Below are 20,815 nucleotides of genomic sequence, written 5' to 3' on the forward strand. Positions count from 1 at the left end.
ACCACCTTTCCCTGCCCTCATGACCCTCTGTGACCCTCTTGAGCTACACTAGTCTTTGCTGTGTTTCTAGATCTGGTGTTGCTCCCACTTCTCCGCAGCCTTTTTGCAGAGCTGACTCTCTCTTGTTCAATATTCAAAGATTCGGTGGGATGGTGGGGAGCGGAAGGTGGGTGGAATTTCTGTGGTATAAGCTAGAGGAATTAGCAACTTCCAAAATGCCAGGAAATTCCACCTCACCCCATTCTTCTACGTGAACTTGGTGATCTATTTTGCACTCCCTCGCCATGCATTCATTAGTGCCCGCCATGCGCCAGACACTCTCCAGGAGAGAAACTAAGTAAGATGGACCACCTGCCTCAAAGAATTTAGAATTTCGTGGGAGAAGCTAGCAATGCAGACATATCATGCAATAGGGTGAGGTGAGAGCACAGTTAGAGGCCTGCAGTGATTACCAGAGCACCCCAGGGAGCCAGTCACATGCCTTTCTTGGAGGAAGGAGAACAAGCCATTGGGGAGCAAGCATCTGAGTTACGAGGAATTGTGCAGATGGAGAAGATGATTTTAGACAAAGTAACTGGGTTACACAAAGGCTGTGGCGATGGCCGCATGTTCAAGAAAAGCAAGTCACAGAGTTTAGCTAAAGATGCAAAGTAGCACAGCAAAGATGGGAAAGCAGGCCGTGCCAGGGCACCAAGCCCCATTTGGATAGAATGCCATGGAAACCGGAAAAGGTTTATGGCAGGACTGGGACCTAAGAGGAGCTGGGCTCAGAGAGCTAACTGGTGGTCAGGTGACTCCAGAGACAAATAATCTTGAAAACGCATCATTGCAACTATTATTTTTCATAGCTAGTGTTGTGTAGCAAATTGTTGTTGGGTTTGTTTCTATCATTGTTTTGCTGATAGGGTCTAGCCCGGTAGGTGCTCACCTATATTATGGGATGCGAGGGATTCCCAAAGGTGCTGTCTGTCCAAGATCTGGCCTGTTTAGCCCCTTTATTGATCCCTTTCACCAACCCTCCATGGTCAATTCTCCCAAACCCCTTGGGATACTCTATGAAATTAGCTCGTAAGCATCTCACATATTGTTTATGTATACAGTTTCATTTTTTCCTCACCAGAATCCTAAAAATTAGATAGCATCCCTGCTTTACAAAAGAGAAGAATCCCTTGAACCGCTAGCTGGTAGAAGACGGGACTGGAACTGAGTATTGTTTTCTCTATACCTGAGGGGGCTCATCACTGCAAACTGAACAAAGTGATAGCGTGCACCGCTGGAAGAATAACAGAAATGGAATCTAGGTGTGAAAGGAACTCTGATAACCCTGGTCCCAGGAGGGAACTGTCCCGGTGATGGGGAGGGGCGGGGGGCCAGAAGGCTTGGGATTCTTGTAAGGGAAGAAGGAATTGAGGATCCACTTACTTCTCTATATTAGAGGTTCTCAGGCTTTGGTGCACCCTATTGTCAGCCAGGGCGCTGTGGGGCATGCTGGTTCCAGGGTCCCGCCCCAGCCATTCTGACTCTGTAGGTCTACAGGGGGCCAGAAAGTATGATTAACAAGTTCCTGTATGGCTTAGTTGCAGAGGGTCTTTGGACACCCCACCAAGGCAAAAGACTAAGCCCATGGTGAATGTGAACGGCTGGCTTTTGAGGGTCCACAAACAAGGAAAGTGAGGCCCAGAATAGGAGTGACTGGCTTGTGGCCCAGAGCCTTGTCACAGAACTAGGCCTCCAACCAGCTCTCTTGGTTCCCAGCACAGTGCTTTCCTACCCAGCCTATCGTTAGCCCTCCATAGCTAGGCCTTCTCCTCACCGATTTTCATTTTGAGTAGGAACCCAGGATGCCAGTTCTTTAATGAGGCTGTCCACACTCCAATTTATGAGTCCCAGAGCCCTCAGCAGGATTGGTCTCTGCCAGGCTTAATTTACACAGTTCGCAGGCCTTCCATTAACGTCAGCACAGTAGTAACAGCTGTTAGCCTGTGCCTGCTATTTGACTGCAACCTGATCATGTCACCATCCATTTTCATGTCTCTGGGCTTGTTTACCCTGAAGTACCTGATTCTCCTCATCCTGGAAAACAGTAAGTTTCTACGGTGGGAACCTGGCCCAGCCCCACTCCTGACCTCCCCATTCTCTAGTAGGCAGACTCCTCCCACACACCACATCCCCTTGTCTTTCATTTAAGAGTAAGACCCCTTCTCGCCGAAGCAGCATTCAATTTTCCCCCTCAGTGAGTGTCATTGGTTAGGCATCAGCAAGCAGGTGGGAGATAGCCCAAAAGCTGATACAAATGTGCCTTTTTTAATGCCACATAAATCACCTTAATTAAAAATTAATTAAGTGACCTAAAATTTGACATTCATTTAAAAAAGAAATTTGAGTAAGAAGAGTTACGTAGATTTTTTAGCACCAAATCTCCAAGACATGATGGAAGGAGGAGAGTGTGTTGGGTTTCTGCTTTGAATGCACAATGAGGGAAAAGGAATCATTCTCAGCCAGAGAACCCAGTAGGTCACTCATGGTATGGAACAGTGATTCATGTGACCTGACCTGGGCCACACTTACCTCAGATGCAAATATGAACTAATTTCTCCTGCACTGGAGACTAGATAAATAGGCAAACAAATGTGGCATGCTGTTCCAGGTGACAGGTTCCAGGATGCAAATAACAGATGACTGAGACAGGAAAAGCTAACATGAGGCATCCAAGGGAAACTTGCTGGGTGAGTGGCTTAGTAAAGCATGGGAGGGAAGAAGGCTTCAGGGGAGAGTCATTAAAGGGCCAGCATTAATAAAGATGGCACTAATTATATCAAATCAACCTTATAAACATATAGCCACCAACAACCAGGGCCCAGAACTCCAGAATCAAGATGTTGCAAACGGATGGTGGTCTTAAAGGTTGGACCTGAGGTCCCACCCTCACTGTATCAAGGGCAGTGAAGACGCATGGAGGTAAAGGATACACCCAAGACTCCTAGGTGCTCTAGGGCAGATCTTCCAGCCTCTGAGGAAGAGGTTCTCAACCCAATGCCCTGGAAATCACTCAGGTAGCTTTTAAAGCTACCAATGCCAAGGGCCTCTCCTCCTACTGATTTCATTGGTCCAGTGGGGCCTGAAGATCAACAGGAATTCTAACTTCCTAGTGACTCCCCTGGGCAGTCAGGGTGCAGGTCCCAAAGGTGATCTAATCCGAGTCTGGGAGAGGAACTCCACCTGGGATCATCTGACCAGGCTCTGGGCCTTCCCCTGAGGTTTACTTGCTTCGAGACCACAGGCATGTCTTAGTGCCTTATAGTTTAAAAAGTATTTCTCTGTATGTTATTTAGCTTCTTGAATCCCCAATCTTCTGATTAATCAAATGGGAATAATAACTGTCCTGCCAGTTTTTTATGAGGTTCAAACAAGGAAGGATTATGAGAGCACATCATAAGCTATTAAAATGCTCTACAGAGGTAAGGAATGATGAGAATTTACGGCCCCCAGTGACTTACATCATTATTCTGGGAAGAACTGCTATTTCAAAGATAAATAAATTCCCACCTAGACGATCCTTACTAACAAAAGATCCCCAAGCACCAACTTACCCCAGAGCAGCTTGATCTCAGATCTCCCTAAGCATTCTGTGATTAGGGTACTTGGCGTTCCAATGGTTACCAGGATTCACTGGCGCCCTTAGGTGGAAAGCATCAGGAAGTGCCAGCAAGAAGATCCACTGCCCAAGGCTGGCTGTGACCACTCAGGGCCTCAGGTTACCATCCTCCATAAGCCAGAGGAGTCACTTCACCACCACAGAGAAGATGCCATTTAAGAAACTCAGGCCCTTGATTAAAATCGTTCACCAAGGGTACTTCCTTCCTTGGAATTTATGGGCCCCATAAAAAAAGAACTTGAGAAGACAGAGCAGTTGTTTTTTGTTGCGCCTCATTAGTTTTGAGTTTGGCTGGCAGTAGAGATCAGAGTACCAGGCATACATCTAGTTGAATCCCTCACAAGCATAAAATTCTCTGTGGTATGGCGGCTGCGATGCCAGCGAGCCGAGACGTCTCCAGCCAAGGGGAGGAGATGGAGAGGCATTGGTAGAAGCAGGCCTGAAGGGGACGGCTTCTCTGGGCTGTGGCTGTGCTTTAACTGAGAAAAGAGAGGTTTGGGGATTAACTCTGGGGCATCCAGAGAGTGAGAGCAGCACTACCCTCCCACCACCAGATCTCTCCTTTGTCAAGGTTTGGGGTGAAGGGCAGGGATGCCAACTTCCTGCCCTTCTGTACTCACAATCATTGCTCCTGAGGACACCTATCACCTGGGTGTGGGAGGGGGGGGACCCCACAGACAGACACAATACAAAGGATAGAGAACAATCTGTCAAAAATGTGGATTTTCACCAATCCCTCAGCAAACCGTGTAACCACGCTAAGCCTTTGTATTCTTAACCATAAAACAGGTATAAGACTTTCCACATATAATGCATAGGTTCAGTTCAATTCCCAAGTATTGGGGTGGAGAGATCGCTATACAAAGTACTGTTTTAGACTCATCCGGATAAGACTCAATATCTCCTTCCCAGTCACTTACAGTTTGGTGAGGAAGACAGCATACAAACAACTGCTTATAACATGAGGCAGAATGCCCGCCATGTTAAATGCAAGAAGTGATAAGTGGTAGAAGTCCAAGTGAAAGGAGGGTTCATGGAGGGGAGGATGGGAGAATCTACAAAAGTGTCGTAGATGAGGTCTGGGTCCCTATTACTGAAAGATGAGATGCTGGTGAAGATGCTCCTAAATGAGAGGGCAACCAGAGACTGGGAAGGGTGACCCACACATAACCAGTCCCACATGGAACAAACTAAGCAGAAAAGAAAAAAGAAGAAATCACCCAGGAGAATATGGATAGGTTTGAATTAGGTACAACTTAAAACTGCTGTATATCATGATACATTATAAACAGAACAAAAACATACAAAATCCTGGGAGAAATTGTCAAGCATATAATAAATATTTTCACATCCTTATTCATAATCTCATACAATTCTATATGAAAACATGGAGGACCTAATAGATAAATCAGCAGATGGAAGTGGGCAACGTAAAAGTAAAATAAAGCTAGCAACATGTGAAAAAAATATTCAGCCCCACTAACTACCAAAGAAATACCAAATAAAACAGCAGGGGAATTCCTTTAGTTAAAAATAAAAATCTTGATCTATTCAGGGTTGGCCAGGATGTAGTGAGACGGGCGGGCATGTGTGAACGCAGCTGGGAGAGTGTAAATTGGATTAACTTCTAGAAAATAGTTTGGCAGTATATATGAAGGGCCTTGAAAATGTTTACACCCTTTAATTCAGTAATTCCATTTCTGGGAATCTATCCTATGAAAATAATCTGAAATGCAAGCAAAGGTTTATGGTCAAAGAGAGTCTTCAAAGAGTTATGATAAACAGTCTAACAATCCAAATATTGAATACTGTTGAAATAAATGATGGTGCGTATCCCAAAGTATTGTAGCCATTAAAAGGTATTCTTCTGGAGAATTTTTAAATCATTGGCAAAGCTTGTGGCCTTATTTAATTATTTTAAGGCATATATACATATGGCACAACTGTATACACTTTTAACGAACAGGCCAAAACACTTCCGAGATGTTAGAAATGATGGCCTCTGGGTGGTGAGATTCTGGGCACTGCTTTTGTTTATTTTTACCCTGGCTTCACACTGTGGACAATAGGCATATGTTTTTAGAATGAGGGAATGACAAGTCATTGGTGTGTGAAAACGCATAATGAGAAACAGGCCTAATCATAAGGTGTGAATGAAACACAACAAGCTTACACGTGTTCCCTAGGTTGAGGAAGACTTCACAGGGGTTTTTATTTTGCTTATATTTTCTTCATTAGGGCTGGGAACAAGAGTAAGAAGGTCCTCGCTGTATATAATGATCCAACGTAAGACACTAGAAAAAAATACTTTGAAAACTGAAAATCACCAAGCAAATGTGAAGAAGGGTTCTTATTATCCTAAATGCCTTTACCCTGAAACAAGGGCATAGAGGACAGGCAGTGTCACTGGGCAGGCAGGGCCCATCAGTTGGGGTGGACACACCAGTGCGGCCCTCACAGCAGCCCCCAGCTGGAGGCCACCTGCCCGCCACTGCCCCTGGCCCTCAATTGGCAACTTCCCTCTGTGAAGTGGAAAGAACAGAGTGGCCCTGTCCTGGAGATTGTGAAGTTTAGTGAGCAGGCAGGTGAAGTGCTGGCGCTGTGCCAGGCAGGTAGCAGGGACATTATATATGATGCCAGGTGTCCTTGCTGTGATCTGCGACAAAGGCCACAGCCCCTCCCAGCAAAGCCCCACCTCTGCAGGGGGACCCCAGCTCCTAGACACATTTTACCTCCCAGCCTCCAAGGGGACATGACTGACAGGTTGTGTATGTCCCTGCTCTTGGAATTTGGAGGAATTTGGAGAAACCATTGACTTAGGCTATCTTGAGGCACAGGGACAGATAGGGGTGACATTTTTCCTTCTGTGTGAGGAAGAAGAGGGTAGAGGTGACCAGTCCAGGGAACCACAGTGATCTAGTCACAGAGCAGTTAAGGAACTGAGAAGTTGATCTAAGGCTGTGCTGGGCTTCAGAGCTCGGGGTCTCCGAGGACTCTCTTCCATTGCAGCTGGAGTCTGGGTTACATGGTGCATTCGTTTCCTGTGGCTGCTGTAACAAACTACCACAAGCTTGGTGGCTTCAAACAACACACATTTATTCCCTTAGAGTTCCTGCGGGCAGAGTCTGAAGTCATTTTCTCTGGCTAAGTCGTGAGAGCAGAGCAGGCTCCCGCTGAAGGGTCCACGGAGAACCCAGCCCTTGCCTTTTTCGGCTTCTGGGGGCTGCCTGCATCTCCTGGCTCCTGACTCCAAACTCCTGCTGCCCTCATGGCATCTCCTACTTATTAACTGTCTTTCTTGCTGCTCTCCGTAAGAACCTTGTAATTACACCTCAGTAATCCAGAAGAATCTCCTCTATGTAAAGGTCCTTCGCTTAACCACATTAGTAAAGTCCCTTTACCCCATAAAGTAACATATTTGCCGGTTTGGGGAGTTAGGATGTGGGTCTCTGGGTGGGTCCATTATGCAGCCATTCACAGATATGGGCAGGTATCAGGGACATTATATATGATGCCAGGTGTCCTTGTGATCTGCGACAAAGGCCACAGCCCCTCCCAGCAAAGCCCCATCTCTGCAGGGGGACCCCAGCTCCTACACACATTTTACCTCCCAGCCTCCAAGGGGACATGACTGACAGGTTGTGCATGTCCCTGCTCTTGGAATTTGGAGGAATTTGGAGAAACCATTGACTTAGGCTATCTTGAGGCACGGGGACAGATAGGGGTGACATTTTTCCTTCTGTGTGAGGAAGAAGGGGGCAGAGGTGACCAGTCCAGGGAACCACAGTGATCTAGTCACAGAGCAGTTAAGGAACTGAGAAGTTGATCTAAGGCTGTGCTGGGCTTCAGAGCTCGGGGTCTCCGAGGACTCTCTTCCATTGCAGCTGGAGTCTGGGTTACATGGTGCATTCGTTTCCTGTGGCTGCTGTAACAAACTACCACAAGTTTGGTGGCTTCAAACAACACACATTTATTCCCTTAGAGTTCCTGAGGGCAGAGTCTGAAGTCATTTTCTCTGGGTAAGTCATGAGAGCAGAGCAGGCTCCCGCTGGAGGGACCACGGAGAACCCGGCCCTTGCCTTTTCCGGCTTCTGGGGGCTGCCTGCCTCTCCTGGCTCATAACTCCAAACTCCTGCTACTCTCATGGCATCTCCTACTTCTTACCTGCTTTCTTGCTGCTCTCCGTAAGAACCTTGTAATTACACCTCAGTAATCCAGAAGAATCTCCTCTAGGTAAAGGTCCTTCACTTAAACACATTAGTAAAGTCCCTTTACCACATAAAGTAACATATTTGCCAGTTTGGGGGATTAGGATGTGGGTCTCTGGGTGGGTCCATTATGCAGCCATTCACAGATAGGTAACCTAATGTGCAGGCTGTCTGTGAGCCCTCTTAGGGGCCAGGCATTGGCTAGGGCTGGGGGTGGGGAGGGGTTCAGACAGCCTGCTGAGAAGATGGAAGCAGACACTAGAGCTGGTCCTAGAGCCAGGGTGCATGGAATCGGTGCTGAGTCCGGAGCACAGGGTTCATGGGGAGAGACAGACAGATGAGACAGGAAAGGAATTTGGGCCCAGATCACAAAGGACCTTGAAAAGCAGGTTTAAAAACTTGGATGTACCCAGCCCAATGGTTAAGCATCGATCCATGAACCAGGAGATCTTGGTTCAGTCCAGTCAGGGCACATGCCTGGGTTGCAGGCTCGATCCCTAGTAGGGGGTGTGCAGGTGTGCAGTAGGCAGCCGATTGATGACTCCCTCTTATCATTGATGTTTCCATCTCTATCTCCCTCTCCCTTCCTCTCTGAAATCAATTTTAAAAAAAAAAAAACTTGGATGTGATTCCCTGAGGGAAGCAGGGCCTGGTTTCCCACATTCGGGAGTTACCAAGAATGCCCAGCCAGGCTGGAGACCCATCTGACAGGGCCGAGTGGCCACCTGCCATCAGCTTACAAGTTGAGCCTCAGCTAGACTAGGTTGGGAAAGAGGGGCCAAGGCCACCTCCAGTGCTCCCCTCCCGTGAGATGGAGAGAACAGCTTTGCTGTCTGACACATGGGGCCTGAATCCCATGGACCAGCTTCACAACCTTAGGCAAGTTACTTCCGCTCTCTGACTCAGTTTCCCACTAAGGATACGGGCACTGTTAAGACTGCCTAGCTTCTCTGCAAAGCCGATGTGCTGAGGCACACAAAAGCATCCCAGAAGTCAACAGGCTGGACTTGGTGATAGTGCCCATGCTACTGGGAACTGTCCACCGAACCAGAAAATCATGGAATTTTAGGTATTAAAAGTCATCTAACTGGAGAGTCCCACATCACATTCTTGCTGCTCTCCGTAAGAACCTTGTAATTACACCTCAGTAATCCAGAAGAATCTCCTCTAGGTAAAGGTCCTTCACTTAAACACATTAGTAAAGTCCCTTTACCACATAAAGTAACATATTTGCCAGTTTGGGGGATTAGGATGTGGGTCTCTGGGTGGGTCCATTATGCAGCCATTCACAGATAGGTAACCTAATGTGCAGGCTGTCTGTGAGCCCTCTTAGGGGCCAGGCATTGGCTAGGGCTGGGGGTGGGGAGGGGTTCAGACAGCCTGCTGAGAAGATGGAAGCAGACACTAGAGCTGGTCCTAGAGCCAGGGTGCATGGAATCGGTGCTGAGTCCGGAGCACAGGGTTCATGGGGAGAGACAGACAGATGAGACAGGAAAGGAATTTGGGCCCAGATCACAAAGGACCTTGAAAAGCAGGTTTAAAAACTTGGATGTACCCAGCCCAATGGTTAAGCATCGATCCATGAACCAGGAGATCTTGGTTCAGTCCAGTCAGGGCACATGCCTGGGTTGCAGGCTCGATTCCCAGTAGGGGGTGTGCAGTAGGCAGCCGACTGATGACTCTCTCATCATTGATGTTTCCATCTCTATCTCCTTCTCCCTTCCTCTCTGAAATCAATTTAAAAAACAAAAACAAAAAACTTGGATGTGATTCCCTGAAGGAAGCAGGGCCTGGTTTCCCACAACCAGGAGTTACCAAGAATGCCCAGCCAGGCTGGAGACCCATCTGACAGGGCCGAGTGGCCACCTGCCATCAGCTTACAAGTTGAGCCTCAGCTAGACTAGGTTGGGAAAGAGGGGCCAAGGCCACCTCCAGTGCTCCCCTCCCGTGAGATGGAGAGAACAGCTTTGCTGTCTGACACATGGGGCCTGAATCCCATGGACCAGCTTCACAACCTTAGGCAAGTTACTTCCGCTCTCTGACTCAGTTTCCCACTAAGGATACGGGCACTGTTAAGACTGCCTAGCTTCTCTGCAAAGCCGATGTGCTGAGGCACACAAAAGCATCCCAGAAGTCAACAGGCTGGACTTGGTGATAGTGCCCATGCTACTGGGAACTGTCCACCGAACCAGAAAATCATGGAATTTTAGGTATTAAAAGTCATCTAACTGGAGAGTCCCACATCACAATCAGCTGGGAGATTTTCTTAAAATAAAATCTAGTAAAGACCAGTCTAATTTCATAGCCAGGGTTGGAGGAGCCCACCCGAGATGATGCTCAGAGAAGCTGTAGGACCCCCCCCCCCTCAAGGCCTGGGTCATTCTCTCCACCACCCAGCTGAGCACTGAGGTGGATGGGATGGGGGTGGCGAGACTGCTGAGGCACCGGCTGCCACAGGGATGGAGCTAGAAAAGAGGACGGAGTGTAGGGCAGCCAGGCATGGGGTGGGCCCTTCCTGCTCATCTCCACATGGGCCAGAGGCTCCTGCATCCCACACGCTGGGCAATAGGAGGTGCCATCAGAAGCACCAGCCCTTGCTAGGTGGTCCCAGGCAAAGTGCCCATTCGGTAGGGCATGCTCAGCCAGTCCAGCCTTCTCTTCCCTGGAGCCTGGCTCTCTGGGTCACAGGTTAATTAATTATCATAACACTTTGTTCTTGATACAGAAACAAATAACTGCTAACAATTTCATTATAAACTGCGTCCTCTCCCATCCTCCACTGGATAATAGGATTTATCTAGAATTTCAGAACTGGAACAGACCTTAGAAATATGGTCCAAACCCCTCCTTTTGTAAATGGAGAGACAGGGGGCCAGAGAAGGGACAAGGTCAGCCTCACACAACCGGTCATGGAGAGGCCGGTCCAGGGCTGGTCCTCACAGTGGTGCTCCTCGTGTTCCACAGCCAAGAGTACTGCACGATTCTAAAATCACTCCAGTGGTGGCATCCAGGGTCAAGAACTTGGGGGACATACACTGGACCAGATAGTCCCCTTGATACCCCAAATACGACCTTAAAGGTAGAGCTATCTGTATGCAGCTGAGGCCCCACCTGCAGGCCGTCCACCTGGCACACTAAAGCCATGGGTTTGAGGACCCCAGACTGTTGAGGGGACGTAGACAAACCTCGGCCACTCTACTCCCCATCACTAGGAAATGAGATCCCCAGGGGGTTGTGGGCTGTTAGGGCTTTGACTTCCTCTCAGCCTCCTGGGGCTGCCCCTGGGTGTGGCCAGATTGAGACGCCGGTGTCTCAGGCCACTGGGATCTGAGCAGCCAAGCCACCCACACTGACCAGGCCTGTGTCTCTGTGTGCTCTCCAGGGACATCCCCGGGCTCCAAGATGGCCTTGCAGAGTTCCTTCACTTGCTGGAATGGGACAGTCCTCCAGCTTGGCCAGGCCTGCGACTTCCACCGGGACTGCGCCCAGGGAGAAGACGAGGACCAGCTCTGCAGTGAGTAGATGAGCTGCCCTACCCACCTCACCCCAGCCACGCTCACCTCCCTCTCCTGCCCCATCACCCCATGCATTCCAACGTGGACAGCCTTCCTATGTCCAGTGCCATTTGCGTCTCGTCTCAGTGGCAACTTTAAAAAGCTACACAGTCTTCAAGAGACAGAGCTAAGATCTGTGGAGTGATAACAATGTGGTCCAGAAACAGCATGAAAGTTAAGAACCAAACAAGATCTTATAAGTTATGCCCTCAATATCCTCGTGCACAGAGGGCATGTTCGGACGAATGCCCAGCTCTGTAACATGACTTTGGAAGCCCGGACTTCCCTCACTTTTCAATCCTCATCTTTCATCACCCACCACCTCTCTCATCCTCCCAGGCTCCCGTGTACCCCAGGTCCGGCCATATCAGACTGCTTCTCAGCTCCCTCAAACCTCCGTGGCTTTGTGTGTGGTATCCCTTGCCCAGAATGCCCTGTCCCTTCTCAAGTCCCATCTGCTCCTTCAAGACACCCCTCAGGAGTTGGTTCTTCTGGGAAACCTCCTCTGACCACCCCCACAGGACAGTTGGTTCTTCTTTCTCTGGACCTCCTGTCCCAACTCGGTGTATCTTCCACCCACCATAGCGTCCATTCTTTTTTAACAGCCTTTTTTTTAGATATAGTTCATATACCATACAACCCGCTCTCTTGAAGTATGCAAGCCAGTGCTTTTTAGCATAGTCACAGTTGTGCAACCATCACTACTAGTTTTAGAACATTTTTTATCACTCCACAAAGAAACCCCTAGAAATCTTTCCCTACTTTCCTCCAACTGTGCCCCCTCCACTAACCATAAGCAACCATAATCTACCTTCTGTTTCTCTAGATTTGCCTGTTCTGGGCACTTCATGCAAATAGAACCATACAATATGTGGTCTTTTGTGATTAATTTCTTCACTTAGCATAATGTTTCCAAGGGTAACCCATGTTTCAGTGTGTATCAGTCTTTTGTGTATCTTTATTGCCAAATAATATTTCATTGTTCAGATAACCACATTTTGTTTAGCCTTTCTTCAGTTGACGGGCACTTGGGTTGCTTCCACTTTGGGGCTATTATGAATAATGTTGCTGTGGACATTTATGTACAGGTTTTTGTGTAGACAGATGTTTTTATTTCTCTTGGGTATATGCCTAGGAATAGAATTGCTGGGTCATATGATAACTCTATATTTAACAGTTCGAGGAACTGCCAAGCTGTTTTCAAAGTGCTGCACCATCTTACATTCCCACCAGTAATGTATAACAGTTCTAATGTCTCCACATCCTTGCCAACTTTTATTATTATCTGCCTTTCTGTTTTAGCCATTTTAGTGGGTGCATATCCATTACATTTCATGAGGGTGGTTTCCATGTTTCTCTCCCTCTCTGTGGGCAGATGGGGTTTGGTACTCTTCCCTGTACCAATATTTCAAGTGATTCCTGGCACAACTGACACTTTGTTCATTAAAATGAATAAATGAGTTGGAAAACTTGGGCTCCATAGAGGAAAACAAGTTGCTGAGGTCTCATTGGTAGTTAGTAGCAGCATTAGACTCCCAGCCCAGTGCTCACTCCACTTCAATACAGTGTCCTCAGTAGCTATTTGGCTAGGAGTAAACACTAGAGGTTTTTACATTTTCCCCAGGGAAACCGAAAACACAGTACACATATAATACGAGCTAGAAAATATGTTAGGTCCTGGAGCAGAGATGAAAACACAGCACCTGCCCTCAATGCTGAAACTCCAACATGGGGCAGGAGGGGAAACAACAGAACAGGCTGGAGAAGCAGGCAGCAGGTGCATGCCTGGGTGCTGTGGGGCCCAGACACAGCAGCCAATGCTCACCTCCTAGATACCAGCCCCGTGACACTGGCCTGCAAAATAGCTTTAAAAAGTTAAGTGTTTCCCAGGTCATCTGGAGGACAGACTTTCCCTTGGGGGAAAAAATGGTTTTGTTTATTCTCTTATAAATGAAGCAATAAAGAAATCCATTTTTCAACTTAAAAACTACCTTTTATGCAAAACTTTTGAGGGAAGTTTTCCAATAATGGCGGAATTGTGGTTGTTCAGATCAACTCAGTAAGGAGTTGCAGGTAGGCGCCTTGTCTGCCCACACTGTCTGGCTCCTGGCCTGTCTCGCAGACTTTCACTCTGCATGTGGCCCGAATGAACCTAGCCACCAAGCTGCCCAGGTTGAGGCCTCTGTGTGTCTCTAGTTATTGGTCTCTGCAGTATTTCCAGCAGTGCCTCTGAGCTGTGTGATTTGGCTTTTGCCTTTTTTTTTTTTAAGTTTCTTGATGACCACTTCCCAGCAGGGACACAGGTCAGGCAGGGCATGCCCTGATTTACAATTGGGAAAATGAAACCACAGAGAAGGTAATTGATTTGTTCGGGTCACACAGCACGTCAGGAACAGAGCCATGATTAGAACATTGAGCCTGCGGGATCTGGCCATTACTGCGAGCTCAGGGCATTTTCCCACCATTCAGGGACTTGCCATTAACAAGTTTCCAGGACCAACTCCAAGCTGGAGGGCAGCCTAGCTGCGGGCCGAGGGCAGGCACCTGGGGCCCTGTGGCCTTTTCAGCCACACTTGAGCAGCTGCTCTGACCAGCTGTCGGAATGACAGCTCCACACTGGAGAGTACCCCCACCAAGGTCTTTGCTCCAGAAATCGGTTGCTAGGAAGAGAAGTTCAATTCAGAAGGAGAGTTATTTCGATCTTTTTGCCACTCTGATCTTTACAGTACTACTAGCCAATATCCTTCTCCTTGTTTGTGTGCCCCATTCTCTGTGGGATATTTGCTGTCTTCCCTATCACATTGACTGGTGTTGATTCTGGAAACCATCCCCGTGAAGATAGCAACAGTAGTAATAATATTGGCTAACATTTATTGAGCATTTACTATGTACTGGGAGCTGCTCCAAAACTTTGCATGTATTAACTTATTTCACCCTGACAGCAATCCTATGTGATGCCATTACACCCATCTTAGAGATGAGGAACCTGAAGTCCATGGTCAAACTGTTAGCCAGTGGCTGAGCAGTGATTCAGACTCAGTCTGACTTCAAAGCCCACACTCTGAACCACTACAAGCCAGACTCTTTTTCTGTGAGTTTCTAGCAGCTGGTTCTGCCGAGCACAACCCTAGCTATATTTCCACTCAGGAAGAAAGAACCAGGAAAAGGTTAGGGAGTGAGGTGGGGGTAAGATCACTCATCCCCACCTCTGGGCCTCAATTTCCTCATCTGTAATGTGAGTTGGAACATGATGCCCACTGATGTGGTATGTGTTGATGTCCAATGCTCTTGACCTCACCTGGTCCTTCCCAGGTAGTCTGGAACCTATTAGAATATTTTCTCTGAGCAGGAGCTCACCTGTTGGGGATGTCCAAATCTTCTAAGGAACCCCCACAAGGGTCGCCAATCTTGGTCCAGGGTAGTCAACCAAGCTTGGCCATGGTTGGAATTTGAAGGGAAAAGTAGACTGTATCCCATCAATTCAGCCTCACTCCACTCTCTCCCCAGAAGGAATTCCCCACACCTACTGGGGTTTCACTCAATTCTCAGACTCAACCCCAAGCAATATCTCTGCCTGAGTTAAGTAGGGACCTGAAATGGAGGTGGCAGCATTGCCCTTGCCCTTCTCCATCTAATCACCAACCTGTGCATCCACACCTGGTCCTCCAAACCCATCCTTCTTCCCTCATTCCAATTAAATGTTACTGATTCAAGTGAGACATCCAGGACACTATCACCCATCGAAGAGAGTCTTCAAGGGCCCCTGGGTGTCGAGCAGTGGCCCTCATGGCATGTGCCTCCCCAGAAAAGGATAAGGTGTTCTCGCTTCATCCCCTGGATGGGTCATTGACTCACCAGGTATTTGCAAGCAGCTCACTTCCCCTCCATGTACTTAATAATCTCATCTATTTAGTGGGGATACTTTTCCTGTCAGGCAAAACAGGTTTTTTTATGTTTCTTTATTGTAAAATAAAACATGTTGGTTGTAAAATATTTGAAAAATCTAGAGAAGTACACAGAAGAAAATTACTATCACCCATAATCCTCCCTCTCAGGCGTTCAGAGATAACCATAATATTTTGATGTATTTCTTCTAACATTTTCCCCCATGACTCTATATTTTCAAGAAAATGTATAACACATATTTATCAAAAATGTTAACCGAGTTGTCACACAGGAAGGAAAAGAAGTGGTGTCATTTGGCCTGGAGTTTGTACTTGGCAGTTTCCTGCAGCTGTTGCTGAGGTCACATCTCTGTGACTCCACAAATCTGTCTCTCTTAGAGTGGAATCAGGTGTCATAATTGCCAATGTTGTGGGATTGATTGACCCACACACAGCCCGACTTGCCATCCGGCCAATGAAATATCTGGCTGCAGCCCAAGGAGCGGGTGGGGTAGAGCAGTGCTGCTCAGACGTTAGGAATGTTAAAAATACAGATTCCAATTCTGGGTATGGGGTTGGTGTGGGGGACCTGAGAGTCCACACTTCTCACACTTTCACAGGTGATGCGGGTGCGGCTGGTCCCTGGACCACATTTTGAGTGACAGGGTGTAGAGGACTGAACTCACTCCCATTTCATCAGCAGCTAAGTATGGCGATCCTACAGTGTGCCAAGCCCTGCTCGGGTGCCTGGGGTGGAAGAGAGGAGGGGATGATCAGAGGAGGAGTTGACATTAGACCAAACCTGTGTGCCAACGTTGTGCTCAGCAATTGGCCTTAGTGGCAATTTCCCAAACCCGGCCTAACCCACCAAGGGCCTCTGCTCTGATGCCCACGCCCACCAGCTTCCTTAGGAGTGGCTTTTTGCTGAACACACAGCCCCATGTGCTTGCAGTAGTGGACACCCTCTCATCGCCTCCCCACCCACTCTTCGAGGTCTTAGTTATCACATAAATTGTCCAGTGACCGATTTTGCCTACCTCATGGAAAGAAAGGGGCTTCCAGTCCCAGCTCACCCTGGATCCTGTGCCAAGCTGGAACAAGGTGGGCTAGGAGGTGGAGAACCGCTGGCGCAGGTGGAAGGCACAGGCGTCTCCAGAGAGGCAGCTGAGGGACTGTCTCTGCCTCCGGGTAGCTGGGCTGTTGTAGCGCACCCCCTGGCGAGCTCCCCTGCCCGGGGGAGAAGGATGATGAATAATGCCACCACTTCTGTGTATTTGCTCAACCCTGTCTGTTTATAAAATGTTTCCACACTCACTCTTTCATTTTGTCCTCAAAACAGCCCTATGACATAGACACTGCTATCACCCCATTTCACAGAGGAGGGAGCTGGAGCTGAGGAAGGAAGTGCTTGCCTGAGGTCGCGCAGTAGGCAACAGAGAGGCTAGGCTAGAGTGCAGGTGTCCCACTCCAGGGCTGTTGAGGTATCAGCACCCAAGAATCAAGATCTCCCCCTCCCCTCCTGAAAGGGGGAGGAGAGGGTGATGTGCCCTGCAGGCCCCAGCTCAGCCCTGCCTCCTCCTCCTAACCGGAGCCCATCACCTGCTAGCATCCTCCATTGTAGTGCCCGGTCAAACACGCTTGTAAAGGACGCTCCCCGGAAGGTCACCAGTTAGTTTTTGCAAAAGAAGTGGCTGTGGGATCCCTTGAGGGGGGCATAAAAAATAAAACAGAAAGGTCTCCTTAGCTGTTGGATTTTTAATCAGAGGAACATGCAGGGCTTGGGGAAACGACTTCTTCAGGGGGGTATAAATGGGAAGAGATGTCCAAGTCGTGCCAGCCTGTTTTAATTTATAATGCTGCCTCCGTGTGAAATGCACAGAGAATCAGGGGAAATGAGCGATAATTCACGAAGGTGCTGTCACAGCCAGGTGCGTCAGGGCCTCTGTGTTAGCCTGCCACTGCCAGGAAGGCGAGACAGAGGAAGGACAGCGCCGTGGGTCCGGTCTCTCTTGCACAGGACATAGCCGGGCCAGGGACTGCTGGGCGCTGTCACCACAGCCTGCAATGCCCACTCGGGGCTGAGCGCCTTCCCTGCAGCAGTTCTCCCAGTCAGCTGTAGAGCATAAGCTCTCTCTAACCCTCTTCCCCTGCCCTCCTCCCTCTGTGGGCAGCGGCGAAATAAATATATGGTCTATGAAGCTGACTGTGGCCTCTTCAGCCCCTGCCCTCCTCCCTCTGTGGGCAGCAGTGAAATATATGGTCTATGAAGCTGACTGTGGCCTCTTCAGTGGGACCTGAGGTCAGTCTGATGCAGAGAAAAAGATAATGGGGCTATTTATGCTGAGCCAACAGATGCTGTAAAGAGGCTCCAGTAACTGGGATTGCTTGGTCAGGATAGGCGAGGTTCTGCTGCAGTAATAAACCATCCCGCATTTCAGGGGCTTAACTTGACACAGGCCCTATCCACTGAGGGTTGGGAGAGGGGCTCTGCTCCGCAGGGTCTCTCTGGGACGCAGGCTGGCAGGGGCTCCACATCATACAGCAGCATCCCCAGGAACAGGAAGTCTCCTTGGCCCCTCAGCAGGGGAAAGGAGCCTGAAGAATTGCACAGAGCTTTCTGCAGCCTCCATCCAGAAGAGACACACATCCCTTCCGTTCACATTTCATTGGCCAGAACTGCTCAGGTGGCTTCACTTCACTGCAAAGGGGTTGGGAAATGGGAGCAAAAAGGAAGTTCTGAGCAGTGTGTCTCTGCACACAGAGGTGATTTGAGGGACCCAAACCAATTCCAGGCCAACACTGCCACTGCTGCTGTTAGGTTCTTGCCACTGGACTGAGCTTTAGGAGTGTAGTCCAGTGAGCACACGTGGGCTTCTCCCTGGGTCACGTTCTTTGTGGGTCCGTGTAAATTTAGAAATAGAAGAGCTAGGTTCAAGCTGATTACCTGCTGGCTAGGTGACCTTGGTCAGGTTGCTTAACATCTGTGAGCCTCTGCTTTGTCATATCTAAAACTGGGTTAACAATACCCATTGCTGTGGAGTTGTTATTATTACCAGTTTTTTCTGAAGATTAGAAAATCGTAAGTTGGGGATTAGGGCCTCTCTTCATCATGATCAGTATCGTTAGCCATCGAGGGAGCTGTTATTAGTGAGGACAATGTACCAGCACCTGTACAAGTTGGGGATTGGGGCCTGTCTTCATCATAATCAGTATCATTAGCCATCGAGGGAGCTGTTATTAGTGAGGACAATGTGGTCACCCTGGCTAATTATTCTTGACTTTTGCATCATTTCCATTCAGCCTTCCAGGAAATGACTGTCCCTGTGCTCCTCCCATAGGTAAGCTCCCTGCTGGTTTCTACTGCAGTTTCGAGGATGGCTTCTGTGGCTGGTCCCAAGGAACACTCTCACCCCATGCGCCCCAGTGGCAGGTCAAGACCCTAAAGGAGGCCCGGTTCCAGGACCGCCAAGGTACTGCCACTCCTCTCCTTCCCCCTGGTGCCCACCCAGCCAGATGAGAGACTTAGGGCACCGCCCAGGGCAGCTGGACCTTGCCCCACACTGCCGGGCAAGCCTGGGTGGGTGGCTGTCCTGAGCTTGCCCTGGGGTGCTCCACACAGTGTCCTCTAAACACTTCCCTGGGCTTTAGAATGACTAAATCAGGCCCAGGTAGATGCCACCTTTTGTTCCTTAAAATGGGAACCTTGGTGAAGGGTTAGCTGAAATATAAAAATAGCAGCAACAGTAATAATAATCCATTCGACAAGTATTTTTTGAGACCTACTGTGTGGCAGGCCCATTACTCATTGAGAGGTAAGGAAAAGTGTAGCCCTCTTTATGACTGTATATTCTACTCATCGATCACGGTCTCTGTCCCCCACAGAACGAAACCACAGCCTTTCCCACACAGGCAGCCCTTCAGATATTGAAAGACAACTGGTGCGGCCCACACACCGAATGAGGGCCTTCCTCTCCCCGGTCACATAAGCCCATCAACTCGATCCTTCCTCACGGGTGGGCAGCATGCTTTTGAGGATTTCTGGCCCATCCTGGTTACTCTATTCTGGACCCACCTGAATTGTAACTTGGTAGTAACTCATTAATGAACTTCGTTAAGAGACAGAGAAAAGTAGAAATGAATGACTAAAGTCCTGCCTGGAGTTCTGTGGGGTGCCTAAAAAGTTGTGGGCTCACGCTGGCACCTGTCTCCATAGCACTGACCACCTACAAAGTGCCCTGCAGTCCTGGTGGTTTACTGACGCTTCTCCCACCGGCATGTGGGGCTGGAGCTCCTATTCTTCCAGGTTCTCAGGCAGATTAGTGTTTAGGAACAAGAAATGAATCTTGGTCAGGCATGTGACACTGGGTGGCCTGGACTCCAGGAGGGGAAGAAGAGAATGAAGGTAATAGAGACCATTGCTGGGCAAAGCATGGGCATGACTGGAAATGGGGAGCGATGGGGCTGGGGGCAGGTGGTCCAGGGCACTTCAAGCTGCTCCTGGCCTTTGGGCTAAAGCTGGTGACCCTAAGAGATCAGGGATGCAGAAGCTCAGCTATATGATGCTAGGACATCACTGGCCCTTTGGAATGAAGACCTTTGCAAGCCAAGTTCTGTGACAGTGACAAGCAGGCTGTCTTATCCATTGGAGGCAGCAGAAAGCCAAAGAGGCTAGAGGAGATGTTCCCATGAACCCTGCACTTATTAACCCTGCACCCCCGGGCCCTTCAGTGCGTGATGATGGTGCAGCTTTGACTCTTTTCCTCTCTGCCCAGGCCACGCCCTGTTGCTCAACACCACTGAGGTCCCCACTTCTGCGAGTGCTACCGTGACCAGCTCCACGTTTCCCGCACCGATGAAGAACTCTCCATGCGAGGCAAGTCTCGATGTTCCCCTATTCTCTGACTTCTCCTCCTACTCTCCCCTCTGCACTTCCAGATGAACCCAAACAGTGAGCCAAGTGGCCTGAGGTCAGGCTGCTTGTTCTCCTGGAGGGAGGGCAATAGGGCCACTTGCGCCATCTTCCAGGCAGACAGAGCCCACCAACGTGGTAAAGTCCCATCTGCAGAGAACCTCACCTTAAACACCATCCTCAGCAGCACTGAGCTTTCGCAGTGGGATCTTGATTTAAGCAAACCCAGAAAACACTTCCAAGGCATCACAGGGAAGGGTAGCAGTGATTTACAAAAGACTTTCTACAGAATCCTTTTTAAAAATAGCAATCTCTTGTTATCCATGTCAAATGTTATAGAGCATCAGAAATTTGATTTACATAGATTTCACTAAGACAGCAATGGCATTCAGTGCGGTACCTCGAGAGTCACTTACCCAGACGGTTCTTCTAGCTGTTACCTCTCAGGGTGAGGATGGGGGGAGTGGTGCCATGTTTCTTAGCATAAGGTCATATTCTCTAAGGCCCAAGACATGTGCTTAGAACACGGTCCCAGTCAAGTTCCACCCCTGATTGGTTGTACTATTTATGGGGGCAGTTAATAACCTCTCAGGGCCTCAGTTTCT

General features: G+C 48.8%; 1 protein-coding gene across 1 annotated transcript in view; it reads left to right on the forward strand.

The window, feature by feature from the left end:
- The window catches only part of ALK (anaplastic lymphoma receptor tyrosine kinase), a gene marked incomplete at its 3' end in the record, with an annotated part of 551,341 nt that overhangs the window by 485,144 nt on the left and 45,382 nt on the right, over positions 1-20,815 (forward strand). The window contains exons 6-8 of the mRNA XM_005886069.2: positions 11,246-11,377; positions 18,640-18,771; positions 20,074-20,174. Of these exons, the coding sequence (XP_005886131.1) occupies positions 11,246-11,377; positions 18,640-18,771; positions 20,074-20,174 (365 nt within the window). The remainder of the gene's footprint in view (positions 1-11,245; positions 11,378-18,639; positions 18,772-20,073; positions 20,175-20,815) is intronic.

Source organism: Myotis brandtii, unplaced genomic scaffold, assembly GCF_000412655.1.
Source record: "Myotis brandtii unplaced genomic scaffold, ASM41265v1 scaffold953, whole genome shotgun sequence".
In the NCBI taxonomy this organism is placed as follows: Eukaryota; Metazoa; Chordata; class Mammalia; order Chiroptera; family Vespertilionidae; genus Myotis; species Myotis brandtii.